The sequence below is a fragment of the Lissotriton vulgaris genome, chromosome 7 (genome assembly GCF_964263255.1).
Source record: "Lissotriton vulgaris chromosome 7, aLisVul1.2, whole genome shotgun sequence".
NCBI lineage: Eukaryota > Metazoa > Chordata > Amphibia > Caudata > Salamandridae > Lissotriton > Lissotriton vulgaris.
In genome coordinates this window covers 5,911,259-5,927,747 of record NC_141695.1, presented here as the reverse complement: position 1 = coordinate 5,927,747, position 16,489 = coordinate 5,911,259, and the positions used below count along the sequence as shown (strand labels likewise).

At 46.3% G+C, this 16,489-nt stretch overlaps 1 protein-coding gene across 1 annotated transcript in view; it reads left to right on the top strand.

The window, feature by feature from the left end:
* LOC147700481 (uncharacterized) overlaps positions 1–16,489 on the top strand; it is a 91,150-nt gene that overhangs the window by 39,730 nt on the left and 34,931 nt on the right. Inside the window, exon 4 of the mRNA XM_086928424.1 lies at positions 2,039–2,185. Coding sequence (XP_086784550.1) covers positions 2,039–2,185 — 147 coding nt within the window. The remainder of the gene's footprint in view (positions 1–2,038; positions 2,186–16,489) is intronic.

The window sequence follows — 16,489 nt, the reverse complement described above, 5'->3', positions numbered from 1 at the left end:
TGGCGCTGGTTGTATTCTGGTTGCAAGAGGGCTTGACATGGGCACGCCAGTGCGTCCATGCCAAGGAGTTCATTTTATGGGTAAAGAAGATCCAGCAACCTCACCCCAACTTAAACAACTGGAGCGTGTATTGCTCAACTATATCCCTAGGGCATGGCCTATGTGTACTGATACACTTAAGGTTGGTACATTAAACTCTTTTGCTAAAAACAGCGGCTTTGCAAACAACCGTTAGAAATTTAGAGTTTGTTAATGTATTTCTTTTGTTTTCTGGAAGTGGGTATATATTTTTATTTATTCAATTTATATTTATTTATCAGTATTTAGTAATGTAAATATTTTATAATTAAATAACAACAATGTACTATTCTATATATTTTAACATTCATTTATATATCATTATATTTTTAGCTATTTTAAATAATGTAATTTAACATTATTTCCTATATGATGTTTGTTTCCCTTCCTCCATTATTCTCTAAGGGAGGGTGTTGCAATACCAGTGGTTGGCCATTGGTAGTGCTAGACATACTACACAAGTGTAAGTTACTGCAAAAGTGTAAGTTATTATAAAAGTAGTTTTAACTTACTCAAAAGTGTAGGTTAAATTTGTGAATCAGGACTGCTTTGCAAGAGAGAAATTCTGCCCAGATTAAGAGAGGTGTGGTAGCAGAAGAAACAGCTTACGGCAAAGATGCACGGCAAGCAGGCATCTCTCCTCTCAATGTTTTAATAGTGTTAATATCACCAGAATATCAATTTATATATAAGCAAAAACTGGAAAGTAATTCTATCTGCTTCGCTGTCGCTGTGTGAGGTGTTGGCATCGCCTCTTGCCCCCTCTTTGGCGATTAAGTTTCTTTTAGAATCGTAGCCACATTGCTGGCCTAGAATAATGTCCCAGCCTCTTTCACTTTTCCTGTCTATTTCCCTCTCTCTTTCTCTCTCTCGCTTTCTTAATTCCTCCATCGCTTTCATGTTCCTTCCCCCTTCTCTCAATCTCTATCTTAGGCTCTCTTTCTCTATATCTTTCAATCTCTCTTGCTTTTTTTCACTCATTCTGTCTTTAGCTCTTCTCCTCTCTCCTTTTCTCTCTCTCTGTAGTTTCTTCTTCTCTCTTCTTTTCCCCCCACCTTGTGTCTATGGACAATATAGCCAGGATTTAAAAAAAAAAAAACATTATGGCTGATTTAAAAAAGTAGTTATGAGTAATGAGATTTATAATGGAATAATCCTACAAGAATAATATTTTACATACTTTCTGTTTCTTTCACTCTTTTTCACTCTTACTCACACTCTCTTCCACTTCCTGCTCACTCTCTCCATTTCTTGATTTATTTCCGCCTGTACCCCTCTTTCTCTTGTTCCCTCTTTCTATTTCACCCGTTTATTTCTCTCCACCTGCATTTCACTCATTCCCTCTTCGCTCTCTCTTTTCCCTTTATCTTGCTCTGTGTCTTTTCATGCTTTCCTAGGGCCATATTATCAAGAACGGCGATAAGATTATCCCCGCTTTAAAGGCAAGAAACTGCTGCTAAAGCAGCCATAAGAGCCTTGATAATACGCCCTTGTGAATTCCCATATAAGCCCAGGTTCTGGTGTGAACATGGGCTTCTATGGGAACTCACAAGGGCATATTATCAAACCCCTGATCACTGCTTTAGCAGAAGTTCCCTGCTGCTAAAGCAGCGACAATTTCTCTAAACTCATTGTCTCTTTCTCCGTCTCTGTCTCTCTCTCTCTCTCTCTCTATTCAGCTTCCCCCTCTGTCTCTCTCTCTCTCTCTCTCTCTCTCTCTCTCTCTCTCTCTCTCTATTCAGCTTCCTCCTCTGTCTCTTTCTCTCTCTCTCTCTCTCTCTCTATTCAGCTTCCCCCTCTGGCTCTCTTGCTCTCTCTTTTCTTTTACTCTCTTACCTTTTCCCTTTATCTTTGTCTGCCTGCAGCTCTCTTTCTTCTGAGTCCTCCAGTTTCATCTCTCTTTTTCTCACCTTCTCTTTCTTTCTTTCTGTAAATCACTCCCTCTCCTTTCCCCTTGCAGCACCGACTCAGTGTGACCAACATAACAAACAAGGAGAAGCCGGTGGACAGAACTACACCTGTGCAAGAGACAAGCCTGGAACTGAAGATTCCTCTTCCTGGATGGGGGTATTGCCCTACCTGAGAGAGACACTATGTCTCGACGCAGGTAGGTGGACTTTATATCAAAGTTTTAAGGTTATTTGTTGGTTTTAAAAATATAGTACTAGAAATTAAAGTTTAAGCACCTTAACAGGAGTATTATTAGGTTAAAGTATCTTTTCTTGCCAGGACTCCTGCCTTTTATAGATCAAAAACCCATTAAAATGCAAGAAATGTCTGAACACAAGATCTCAGAGGAATGTGAGGACGGTGGAAAAGAAAAAAATGGAAGAAAGAAATGGAAATAATCCAACCCAACAGAAAACAGATAACATGGCATAACAGAAACAGTGAACATCTAATGGTGGAAAAACGTAAACCCGTGCCCCGGAGATGTACAACATAGGTCCAAGAGAGTTGGACCCATGCCATAGGATAACTCAATTACAGACACTCAAACCATTATACCATAGGATAACTGCACGAGAAACCTTTACATGCACTCAAACCATTATACCATAGAACAACTACACGAGAAACCTTTACATGCACTCAAACCATTATACCATAGAATACCTATATGAAATGCATTTACATTAGCGGTGGGCAACATATTGTGTTCCGCTCTCAGAATTGGCAGTTTTAAACACAGATGTCTGTCCAAATTCCACCAATAGCCGCATGGCAGACTTTTCATCCTTCAAGGCTCCAGATATGAGGGCTGGCGAGCATAAACGAGATTTAGAATCCCCTAGCGACATTTTCTACCATGAGCGATGGCCAGTGTTTGTGAGCGGTTCGGCCCGAGGGCTATCATTTGAGTAGATAAGATCTGCTGCTGCTCGAGTGCATTTTCTACTGAGTGTTACAAAATCACCTTGAAGGACCGAGCGCTCTTGCTCAACGCATTGTCTCATTCATGCTGATTTTCAGTGCTGCTCACGCTACTGGCAGCCAATTTTAGTGTGTGCTGCATATTTTTCGTCCATTATCAGAATTCTGCGGAATGTTGTGGCGTTTTTTCTGTACCCCCACGAAATTTAGCAGAGGGAAACTCTGTGAGTTCACCCACCCCTAATTTACAAGCACAGAAACAAAGACCTAGTGGGGATCCAACTGGGATTCAAGACATTGAATTTACATATTTGCAATAAACATTTTTACATCACACACACTTACGCATTTACGATTGGAGGAACAGGGAATCGATTCAGCCAGAATCACAAAGTATTAAAAAGTATACAAATTGTAGTAGTACAATGTATGTGTGCTAAACTGGGAAAGGATCATATATTTCCAGGTTTCAATGTCAGAAAGCTAGCCACAATACCACATTGCTTCTCCTTGAACACTTTTGAATCACCGTACCTTACACTGGGATCCTTTCATTACTACTGAAACCAGGGCACCTGTCAACCTATGACTAAGGCGCCCTTGAAGATGTCAGCAGACATCTGTGAAAAGTGGGATAAAACATACAATGACAGGTAAACCTATCATTTCTGGGTACAGGTTGTATTGCATTCAAGGTTTAAAGTAACCAATGCTCTAACTCTGCAACCTTTTAGAACACACAGGATTAAAGATTCATATTTGTGATAAACCACACCTCATACCCAGCCTAGTAATCTAGAGTTGAGTTGATTTAACTTTGGCATTTGTATATTTTTTAACATTTCTTTAAACTTCAATAAAGATTCTTTTACTTCGCTAGAACTTTCTGTGACTGTATCATTACATTTTTGTTCACAGTTCTGGCATAGTTGATGACATTGAGAACTAGAAGTTTGAAGAATTTCTAACATTCTTGTCTGATATCACAGCCAAGGACAATTTCAACATAAATTCTCTTGAAGGCCATTAATAATAGAGCTCTAAACACTCCTGAACTTGATGCCAGACCAAATGGAATCTGCTTAACGAAATGGGGGAGACAACTGTGCCTTGTCCACCAAAGGCAGCACTTCCCGTTTGTACAGTGAGAGGTTCCAATCCACCCAGATAGTGCAATTCAAGCCCCTCAGACCCACACACATCCTGTTGGAGTCATCGGTTTGAACTATACTAAGGAAGAAACTACTTCAATGCTTCTATCGGTTCAATCACAACTATTTTGCCTCATTGGGAAATGTTAACCTTCAGTTATTTGATATAAAAGGTCCGTTCTAGACCTCAAGTGTTTCCTCAAAACTCTCTGGAGAAATCTTTCAGGATTCCTAATTAAATTGTGAAATGCAGGGATAAACGTCATCCAAACTTCCTAACTCTGAACCCAGTCGGACTAGAATGCTCTGCCTTTGGGTTGCAGTAAATACCAGAACCTACATGAAATTGGCAGACCTGTACCTCTTACCTGAGTGTTCCCTGTTTTTATCTATGTCCTGTATATTAATCAGTAGGATTAGAGCTTTAGAAAGTATCAAGGCACTCTTTTCAAATCTCATCAATGCATTGATTCCTTTCTCATTGTCATTCCTACTTAATTGGTTCAGTCTTACTTATTTAAATTGTACTTATGTATCCTGCCCCCCCTTTTTGAGAAAAAGAGAATTGCTGATATCCTTCCAACTTTTATTTAATCTTCAACAAAAATATTATTTTCACATAAGTTACTGTAATAAACTAGATTTATAGTACAACCATCTTTTCCACATCACAATTTTAATACATGACGCTTCTACTATTCTATTTTTAGAAGAGTAATAGTCTTCCTCAGGCCTCACGTTCACTCACACAATATCAGGTAAATCCCGGTGGAGGAGGATCAGATCTTGAAAATATCCACCTCCTTCTTCTAGATACCTTTCAAAAACTGTTATCAACTTTATACACAATGTTCTGGCTCATCAATTAACACCTTACAAATTATATATAGAAATCTCCGTTGTAGTGAAATGCATCCAACAAAACATTGCACCTTCTTGTAACTTAGTTTACAATGGCGAAGACAATCCGAATCTAAACACTCTCGAAATGTTACCCAAGATTGACCATAAATCTTTCCTTGAACTGCTTACACGGGTGAAATCAGGTTCACCCAACGACATATGTCCACCACACATTTTCAAGGAAATAGGCACAGCATTCCCACAAGCTATTCTCCCGATTCTCAATGAATCCCTTTCACAAGGCAAGGTCCCCACAGATTTTAAAAATGCCCTTCTTATCCCATTGACAAAGAAACCTGGAAAAGATCCTGCTGATATGTCTAACTACAGACCCATTTCCCTCCTGCCCTTCCTCTCCAAGATCCTGGAGGCTCATGTTTCCAGCTGTATCTCTAATTTTATGGAGACTTCGAACTACCTGGAACCTAACCAAGCAGGTTTCCGTCCGGGCCACTCAACTGAGGCGGTGATTTTAGCGGTGCAGGACACACTCAGGGCCAATGCAGATGCAGACGTCCAGCAGGCTCTGATACTGCTCGACTTGTCGGCCGCGTTCGACACGGTTGATTATAACATCTTACTCAACCGTGTCGAGCAGGCCGGCCTTAGGGGCTCTGCTCTGAGGTGGATCGCATCTTTTATTGATGGCCGAACCCAAGCAGTACAACTGGGAACATTCACGGCAACAAGACATCACTCCATTTGTGGGGTCCCGCAGGGCTCATCACTCTCCCCCCTGCTATTTAACCTGTATCTCCGTCCCCTTTTATTTTCTCTTAAAAAATTCAAAGTCACAGCGTACAATTACGCTGATGACTCACAACTGGTATTCACTCTCAATACACCTGATGCAGTGACTGAATTTCAGAAGACCATGAGGCATATCCAAGGCTGGATGAACGATAACCACCTTAAGCTGAACCCTGGCAAGACGGAACTACTTTTGCCCGGGAAAAGCGCACCCAGCTGGGGCCCCCATTTCTGGCCCACCGATATGGGAACTCCTCCTGTCAGCTCCGCCTCAGTAAAAAGCTTGGGGGTCATTTTAAGATCAGATCTGTCGCTGCGATCTCAGGTAGGCCCAGTGGTGTCAGAAGTTTTTTTCAGCTCCGTAAAATAAAAAAAAATGCTCAGTTTCTCACACATTCTGCCCTCATTCAAGTCACTATAGCCCTGGTGCTGTCCCGTCTAGATTTTTCAAACAGCATTTATTTAGGCTTACCATTGGGACTCTTGAGAAGAATTGGTCCAGAACCAAGCAGCCAGACTCATAACTAAACAACCCAAGAGGCACTCAATTAAATCAGGCATGAAGGAGCTACACTGGTTACCTGTGGCCCAGAGAATAGCTTTTAAAACCTGCTGTATAACCTTCAGAGCCTTAAACAACTGTGGACCAATTTTTATTAAAAACCTAGTGACAAAATATGTGCCCACACGACACCTCCAATCTGCCCAAAAAACACTAGTGGTGGTGTCTCGATTCAAAAGGAAACAACAAGGGGGCAGCTGCTTTCATCACCTCGCTGCCACCCTTTGGAATTCGTTACCTCTACCACTCAGACATAGTAAAGATCTGCTCACGTTTAGACATGCCTTGAAGACCTGGCTGTTTGAGCAAGCCTATTTATAGTAGTTTTCACAGCAACATGTATCATCTCTTCCTCCCGACAGCGCCATGAAGCCCACGGGCGTACGAGCGCTTTAAAAATTGCATATAACATAACATAACATCCATCAGCTATTTCACAATCTGTTTCTATGTATGTGACGTGTCTTTCTTAGTTGAATTAATCTTGCTATCCAATATAAATTACATACAGAGTGCCCTGCTACTATTTATGTCAATGCCTTTCTTCACAGTCAATGTTAATGTTAGGGTGATTTATAAAGCACACTGTTACCAAATGGTGTCCTGGTGCACAACTTTTGTTGGCGAGGGAAAAGGATATGGAGGGTCATACTAAAGATTTTTCATTTTTTAGCCTTAACTGTAGATCCCTCCCGAAGCATAAGGAGGATATTTGGGACCTACTGCATAACTCACAACCCGACGCGATTTTCCTCACGGAAACCTGGCTACATGAGGGCTTAGGGCCCGACATCGCGGGGGCCTTACCCCCTAACTATACAATAGTGAGAAGGGACCGTTAAGGAAAAATTGGGGGTGGCATTGCGATAATTAAAAAAAAAGACTTTTCGTGCAAATGGTAAATCTCCCTTGTGAAGGTTGTGAAGCCGTTTTTTTTAGGCTCCTTTTAACTCCTCAATGTACATTCTCTGGTCTATTGATGTACCGTCCGCCTGGACCTGCTGGACATTGGACAGCTAGATTTCCTGAAATGATTGCTCCTTTTGTGCTTGATGCTGCAAATTTCTCTATTATGGGGGGCTTTAATTTACATTTTAACGATCCTTTATGTAATATTAGCTCTACTTTGGTCATAGATTTTGAAGCTCTGAATATGTCACTCTGCACTTCTGGTCCCACTCATAAGGCCAGACATCTGTTGGACTCCATTTTCTCCACTCTGTCTAATATTTCTTGTCAAAAGGCTCTCCCCTTATTGTGGTCCGACCACTTCTTGGTCAGCTTTAAAGTGATGATTGATTCACGTCTGAGTATTTCTTCTCCTTCCGTACTGGATTCTAGGTATAGAAACTGGAAGAAATTAGACATAAATTCTCTCAATCTCCACCTTGCGAGTAATATTCCAGATATTTCTTCTACAAGAATCTCAGATGTAGATACTATCCTCGCTTGGATTTCGTCATCTGTGGATGCCTGTCTCCCAATATCCTGCACAAAATTGCACAAGCATCGTCCTCCTGCTCCTTGGTTTACAGAAAAGTTGAAAGTTGAAAAAACCAAGTGTAAGGCCTCGGAAAGACATTGGTGGAAAGACCACCCTCCAGAATCTAAGCGGATCTACAAAACCGCTAAGAGAGAATATACTGTTCTGTGTAAAGCCGCTCGTGCGGAACACGTGAGCAAAACTATTGGACTTTGTCAAAATAAATCCAAAGTACTGTTCAAAATAGTCAAGGAGCTTTCGGATGCTTCTTCTCTTCCGACGCCCCCGGTATTAAATGAAACACAGTGTGGAAATGTGGCAAAGTTCTTTACTGAGAAAGTTGAGAAAATCTATGCTGACTTACGTACAATCACAGGTAACACTGAACTGCCATTAACTAATATCCTGTCTTCGTCTGACAGTTTCTCGCCACATAAGTCTTCTGATTCTGTGTCTAGTATCAGTATCACTACTTGGCAGCCAATAGACTCTTTCTCCTTTACATCCATTTTAAATAATCTCAAATCTGGCTCCCTTAATGACCCCCTCCCTGTCCCTGTTTTTCAAAAATTGGCACCCACCTCTTTGGAACTTAATATGGATCTATTGAATGCATCATTGAGAGAGGGCACTCTACCACCGGAATGGAAACGTGCGATGGTTCACCCATTATTGAGAAAACCAATCCCGACTCATCGGAACCGTCAAATTTCCGCCCAATCTCCCTGCTATCCGTTTTTTCCAAAATTTTAGAAATACATGTGAATCAACAACTTTTGCAGTATGTGGAAATTAACAACATTCTACATATGTCTCAATCTGGCATTAGGGCTGGGTACTCCACAGAGTCAACACTCCTCGGAGTTACTGAAAAACTTCGGCATCATGTACGTAAAGGGGAAGCGATGGCACTCATTTTGTTGGATTTGAGTGCCGCGTTTGATACAGTATCCCATGCAGTTCTCCTAAAGTCACTCCAGTCCATTGGTATAAGTGGCCTAGCCTTGGAATGGATAAAAAACTTCCTCATTGGAAGAAATTTTCAAGTTTTTTCATAATCGGCCAGATCAAACACCTTTACGTCTTTGTATGGGGTACCACAGGGCTCAATCCTTAGTCCATTGTTTTTTAATCTTTATGTCAGTCCTCTAGCTAGGATTGCGGAAGAAGCTGGGCTATCTATCTTCTCTTATGCAGACGATACTCAGCTTCTCTTTTCACTCTCCTCCAACGAAGCCTCCTCTGTGTCATCTTTACAGGTAGGACTACAAACAATATCTATCTGGATGCACATTAACTGGCTTAAGTTGAATACTGGAAAGATGGAGGTCTTGATCCTGGAGAAAAATAAAGATCTCCGGGGTCCACTTCATTGGCCGCCAGAAATGGGCACACTACCTCAACCAGTGCAAGCAGCAGGCAACGTAGGCGTGATGCTTGACGAACAGCAAGTAATTAAAACTGCATCGACTTGCTTTACCATCTTAAAATGGCTCCGCAAAATACTTTGGATGTTACCTGGTCCCACCAAAAAAACTATAATTCAAGCCCTGATTATGTCTAGGCTGGACTATGGTAACGTCCTATACCTGGGAGCCAACAAAGAGACAGTTCGCAATTTACAAGTGGTCCAGAACTTGGCGGCCAGAGTGCTTTCCCATGTGCCTAAACATCATCTATTTCAGGTGCTCTCCGGGACCTTCATTGGCTTAGAATTGAGAGCCGGACTAAGTTTAAGGCCCTGTGCTATATGCATAAAATTAAAATAGGAACAGCACCTATGTATCTATGTTTGTTAGCCCAGTCCTATTGTCTGACTTGTGTACTTCGCTCCTTATCGCAAGCCAAATTTCAAGTCCCACGGTTCAAACTCTCACGCATGGGTGGACGGTCCTTTTTCTTATTTAGCGCCCAAACCATGGAATTCGCTACCTTTATTGCTCCGGCATGAAATCAGCCACAAGATTTTTCATAAAGGCCTAAAAACCTGGTTATTGGATCAATAGGCGTGATTCCTTCTGCTGTGCATGGTTTTATGGTGCCGGGAAATCTCCGGGTAGCTGTGCTCCTTATAAATTGAATAAATAATAACAATAATAAATAACCAATGATGGCAAGTTTTAGTTAGGCTTCCTTTACCAGAAATCAGATGTACTGAAAATCCATGTTTTAAGCTCTTGTTTAAATTTGAGAAGGAAGGTAGCAGATCGAATGGATATGTAAATGTAAAATGTAAATTGATACTTGTATAGCGCACTACTCACCCGCAAGGGTCTCAAGGCGCTTGTACGAATACCGCTGTGGAACCCATCCTGGCTTTCCCTGTGAGGAGTCCACTCCTGGGCACCCCCAAGGTGGAGGCCAGGCATCCTTAGCGTTGTGGGGGCCTTTGTGGAGATTAAGCAAGCTATTGCCCAGAGTTGCAGAGTGGGACTCAGTGATTGGAATAGGCACCGAGGCGAGAATTATCAGGTCCGTGGAATTTTGAGCCCAAGACCCGCCGAGGCGGGGACTTGAACGTAACATCTACATTTCTGTTCAAGATATTGGGGGCTTTGTTTATGCAAGGCTGTGTAGTCAAAGCACAACGCCTTAAACTGGATCCTCTCGTTTACTGGTAACCAGTGCAACTGCGTGATTTCCCTCCTAGCCGAAACGTGTTTAGGAGTACGGGATAATACTCTGGCAGCTGTATTTTGCAGTACCTGTAGTTTCCTAAGCTGTTGGGCCCTAAGATTGAGGTATAGACCATTACAATAGTCCAGTCTTGCCTAAATGAAAGCTGAATCCATCAGCCTTTGGGTATTTTCGGGGATAAATGCTGAAATCCTCCTAATTTTTCTAATGACAAAATAGACGAATGAGGTCAGAGCATTAATCTGGCTCCCAAAAGATAGTTTGTTGTCCAGAGGCTTTTAGCTTTGTCACCTGGCTTGGGTAGTTTGCTTAAGTTAGATGGCCATCAGCTGGGTTACCAAAAGCAGGGATCTTTCCCAAGCAGCATAACCTCTGTTTTGTTGCTGTTTAGCTTTAAACAATTAAATCTCATCCAGTTGTTTACTGCTGACATGCAGTCATTGAATTGCCTACTCAAAGATTCAGATTGATCTGTGACTGCTATGACAATTTGTGTGTCGTCAGTCTAAGAGGTTAATAAAAAACTGAAAGATCTTACAACTGGAGCCGGAGCTGCTCTCTATATATTAAAAAGATTTGAGCTCAATGAGGAGCTCTGCAGTACTTCGCACGGGATTGGAATGGAGTGTACTTATATGGCTCTATGGCCACAAAATGGATCCTATCATCCAGAAAGGATTCTAGCAGAGAAAGTGCCATTCCCTCGACTCCCGGTACTGCTAACCGCTCTGCCAAAATGGTATGATGGACGGTATTGAAGGCCGCCGATAGGTCTAATAATATGAGGGCAGCCTTCCCACCATTGTCCAATGCTTCTCTGATTTCCTAAACTGATTTGAATAAAGCTAACTTGGTGTCCAGCTCTAAAACCATGTGGCGACTCATCTAGCCACGTATGTGCGTCAATGTATTTCCCAAGCTGTGTGTTCATGGCTGTTCATGGTGTGTTCATGGCTCTCTCCATGATCTGGGAAGGGTAATCGTGATATGGGACTACAGCTATTTACATCCTCTGGATCCAGATTGGGATTTTTGATGATAGGCCGAATTGAGGCTGTTTTCCACATCCTCGAGAAAACGCCTTTCTCAAAGTTTATAATGATTATTCTTTCCAAATTATCTGCCACTACTTCTTGGGCCATTTCTACCACAGCCACCGGGCAGGGGTGGATAGGTGATCCAAATTTGGTTTTTACCATTAAATCCATTATTTGTGCTTTATCGAGATCAATAAACTTTCTGAAACTAGGCTCCCCGGCTAATGTAGCCACTACTGGCTCAATATCCGGAGTCAATCAATCAATCAATCAATCAAGGCATTTATAGAGCGCGCTACTTACCCAGAGGGTCTCAAGGCGCTTGGGGGAGGGGGTGGGGTGCCGCTACTGCTCAAACAGCCAGGTCTTGAGCTTCTTCCTGAAGGAGAGGTGGTCTTGGGTCAGGCGGAGGTCGGTAGGGAGGGTGTTCCAGGTCTTGGTGGCCAGGTAGGAGAAGGACCTTCCTCCTGTTGTTGCTCTTCGGATGCGGGGGACGGCGGCGAGGGCGTGGTTGGTCGATCGGAGGTGGCGTTTGGGAGCGTAGAAGTTGAGGCGGTTGTTGAGGTAGCTCGGGCCTTGGTCGTGTAGGGCTTTGTGTGCGTGGGTGAGGAGAAGGAAGGTGATTCTCTTGTTGACGGGGAGCCAGTGCAGGTCTCTCAGGTGTCCGGAGATGTGGCTGCGTCGGGGGATGTCGAGGATGAGTCTGGCTGAGGCGTTCTGGATCCGCTGGAGTCTCTTCTGGAGCTTGGCGGTGGTTCTGGCGTAGAGGGCGTTGCCGTAGTCTAGCCGTCTTCCTGGTCTCGGTGGGGATCCACCAGAAGATCTTCCGTAGCATGCGTAGGATGTAGAAACAGGACGCGGAGATGGCGTTGACTTGTCTGGTCATGGAGAGGGAGGAGTCCAGGATGAAGCCCAGGTTGCGTGCGTGGTCTGTCGGTTTGGGTGCGGTGCCCAGGGCGGGGGGCCACCAGGAGTCGTCCCAGGCGGAGGGCGAGGAGCCAAGGATGAGGACTTCCATCTTGTCTGAGCTCAGTTTCAGGCGGCTGGTCGTCATCCACTCGGCTACGTCTTGCATCCCTTCGTGGAGGTTGGTTCTGGCGGCAGCGGGGTCGTTGGTCAGGGAGAGGATTAGCTGGGTGTCGTCGGCGTAGGAGATGATGTTGAGGTTGTGCTGGTGTGCGATGGCCGCAAGGGGGCTCATGTAGACGTTGAAGAGGGTGGGGCTGAGCGAGGAGCCCTGAGGAACGCCGCAGATGACTTCCGTGGCTGCAGATCTGAACGGTGGTAGGCGGACTCTCCGTGTCCTTCCAGCGAGGAAGGAGAGGATCCACTCCAGTGCCTTCTCCTGGATTCCGATGTTGCTGAGGCGCTGCACTAGGGTGCGGTGGCAGACAGTGTTGAACGCCGCGGAGAGGTCTAGGAGGATGAGGGCCGCTGTTTCACAGTTGTCGAGCAGGGCTCGGATGTCATCGGTGGCAGCAATGAGGGCGGTCTCGGTGCTGTGGTTGGCTCGGAAGCCAGACTGTGAGGGGTCGAGGGATCCATTTGTCTCAAGGAAGGCGGCCAGTTGCTTGTTGACGGTCTTCTCGATGACTTTGGCTGGGAACGGGAGGAGCGAGATGGGGCGGTAATTCTTGAGTTCGGTGGGGTCCGCTGTTGGTTTCTTTAGTAGAGCGCTGAGTTCGGCGTGCTTCCAGCTCTCAGGGAAGGTGGCGGTGTCGAAGGAGGCGTTGATGATGTCCCGCAGGTGGGGTGGGATGATAGCGTTGGCCTTGTTGAAGACGTGGTGGGGGCAGGGGTCGGTCGAAGATCCGGAGTGGATAGATTTCATTGTGCAGATGGTGTCTTCTGTGTTGATCTGGGTCCAGGCGCTGAGGGTGGTGGTGGGGAGCGTTGGTGCGGTCGTGGGGAGCGTTGTTTGTGGGCTGAAGCTGTTGTGTATGTCAACGATCTTGTTGTGGAAGTAGGAGGCGAGGGAGTTGCAGAGGTCTTGCGACGGGGTGATGTCGTTGTTTCCGGCGTTGGGGTTGGAGAGCTCTTTCACGATGTTGAAGAGTTCCTTGCAGTTGTGTGCGTTGTTGTCCAGCCGGTCCTTGAATGCTGTTTTCTTGGTGGCGCGGATCAGTTGATGGTGCTTCCGGGTGGCGAGCTTGAGGGTGGTCATGTTGTCCGGTGTTGGCTCCCTTCTCCAGGCTTTCTCGAGGGCTCGGCAGTTCTTCTTGGAGCTCTTGAGTTCGTCGGTGAACCATGGGGCCTTCTTGCTGCCGGGTCTGCTAGGCGGGGTCAGTGGGGCGAGGTCCTCTGCGCAGTTGCTGATCCACTTCGTGAGGTTGTCGGCGGCCTGGCTGGGGTTCGCTGAGCTGGCGGGGGGGTGCTGGCTCAGGGAAGCGGCAAGCTGGTCTGCTGTGATCTTGTTCCAGTTTCTTCGAGCAACCTGTTGCTGGTGGTGGTGGATCGTGGATCTTCTGAAGGTGAAGTGGACGCAGCTGTGGTCCGTCCAGTGGAGTCCGGTGGCGTGGCTGAAGATGATGTCCTTGCTGGATGAGAAGACAGCGTCGAGTGTGTGTCCGGCGAGGTGGGTGGGGGTGGTCACTAGCTGCTTGAGTCCGAGATTGGCGAGGTTGTCAAGCAGGGTGATGGTGTTGCGGTCGTTGTTGTTCTCCAGGTGGAAGTTGATATCCCCCAAGAGGATGTAGTCAGCGGAGGGGAGGGCGTGCGGGCAGATGAAGTCGGCGATGTCTTCGCTGAATTGTGTGCGTGGTCCCGGGGGTCGGTAGATGAGGGTGCCTCTGAGGGTGGTTTTGGGGTCCCTGTTGATCTGGAAGTGCAGGTGTTCGGCGGTTTTCAGGGTGTCGTCGGTGTTGGTCGTGATGCGGATGGTGTCCCTGTAGATGATGGCGATGCCTCCTCCAGTCTGGTTGCCGCGGTCTCTTCGGGTGATCTTGTAGCCCTCTGGGATGGCGATGGCGATGTCGGGCGCTGAGGAGTCATTCATCCAGGTTTCCGTGAGGGAGGCGACGTCTGGAGCCTTGGTGTCGAGGAGGTTCCAGAGTTCGATGGTGTGTCTGTGGACGGAGCGGGTGTTGAGTAGGATGCACTTGAGGTGGTTGCTGCTGGTGTTCGGCTTGGCGGGTGCTGGTGCGGGGCAGGTCCGGTTGCAGGAGAACTTGCAGGCGTGACAGCTGAAGGGTCCGTGGGTTCGTCTCGGGGTGGCTCAGTAGCATCCCGGGATTCGGCCGGTGTTGAGTGCGTTGAGGGTGGCGGTGTCGTACGTCTGGCGGGCGGGCTGGGGTGTGCGGGGGCCAGGGGTCCTGGCACTGGGCGCGGTCCAGGCACGGACGGGCGTAGAGGGGCTTACCTTTGGCGCGCCTTCGGCGCACAAACGGCGCTCCTGCTGCGCGTTACCGCTGCGCGTGCGCACGGTCGCCATTTATGGCGAAGTGCAGGGAGGGACGGGCAGCTGGGAGGCGGGAGCGTGGAGGAAGGGGACGTGGCTACACTCCCCGGCGGCGGGAGTCGGCAGCGGGGAGCGGGTGCAGGAGTTGTCAGCACAATGGGGGGAAATCAGGGCAGCACGGGGACAAAAACACAGAAATAAGAGGGCACAGTAAAAATAACTAAAACACTAGGAATACAGTAGGAACAGTGCAGGCAGGGGTACAAACGCGGAGGAGACAGCAGGCGGGGGGCGTGGCCTGAGGGCGGGCCTGAGGGCGGGAAGGCTCTTCGAGGCTGACAGAATCGGCAGGCGGGGGCACACGCAGCAGCTGGTGGCCGTGCGGCGTGGGGGTGTCCTACAAGTAGGTCACACTCACCTGTGCCGCACGGTCGCCATTTATGGGCAAGTGCAGGGAGGGAGGGGCAGCTGGGAGGCGGGAGCGGGGAGGAAGGGGGAGTGGCTACACTCCCCGGCGGCGGGAGTCGGCAGCGGGGAGCGGGTGCAGGGGTTGTCAGCACAATGGGGGGGAAATCAGGGGCAGCACGGGGAAAAAACACAGAAATAAGAGGGCACAGTAAAAATAACCAAAACACTAGGAATACAGTAGGAACAGTGCAGGCAGGGGTACAAACGCGGAGGAGACAGCAGGCGGGAGGGGTGGCCTGAGGGCGGGCCTGAGGGCGGGAAGGCTCTTCGAGGCTGACAGAATCGGCAGGCGGGGGCACACGCAGCAGCTGGTGGCCGTGCGGCGCGGGGGTGTCCTACAAGGAGTAAATAGTTTCTCCCTGTATCTGCAGCTGTCGACTTCATTTAAAATACTCTCTACCTTATGCACAAAATGTGTGGCAATCTTATCACAAAGAGCTTGAGTTGGCACAATCTCTGAAATGTGTGGAAAGGTAAGCGACAGAACAGTTCTGAACAATTCCTTAGAGTAACTATTCGCCCTTTCTATCTTTTTTTAGAAGTACAAGGTTTTTTCCCTCCTTATCAGTTCTTTATAATTACTAAGAGTCTGTTTATACTTATGCCTCTCTATAGGATCATTGTTAGATTTTGGGGGTCTCTAGTTGGCACAGGTAGGTACATGTGACGAATAGGGATCATTGCCTCTAGTCAGAATAAGGGAATTACACTCCTAAAATAACCCCTGCTTACGCCATTGGTAGCTTGGCATGAGCAGAAAGGCTTTACTTCAGAGGAATTGTAAGTTAAGCAGTTGTGACCACATACAGTAACCCAGTGACAACACTACAGATGGACACCACACAAGGTTTTATATCTAAAATAAGTATACTTTATATAGAGTTACTACAAGACCATAAATGACAAAAATACACAACACTATTACTTTAAGATAGAAGGTTAAGCTTAGTTCAGTTTAGTTCGTAGATGCAACACTTTGCGCCAATGTACCTTAGGGTGCGCTGCACTTCCATGACAAGCAATGTCCCAGCAATGGGAAATGCGGCAAAGTTCAAATACAAAGAAATAAGGACGTGAAGATCTTACATATGCAGCATGCTTCTCGGGGATGCGAGAAGTTCTCGGTTCGATTCGTGGACTTCAGCGGCA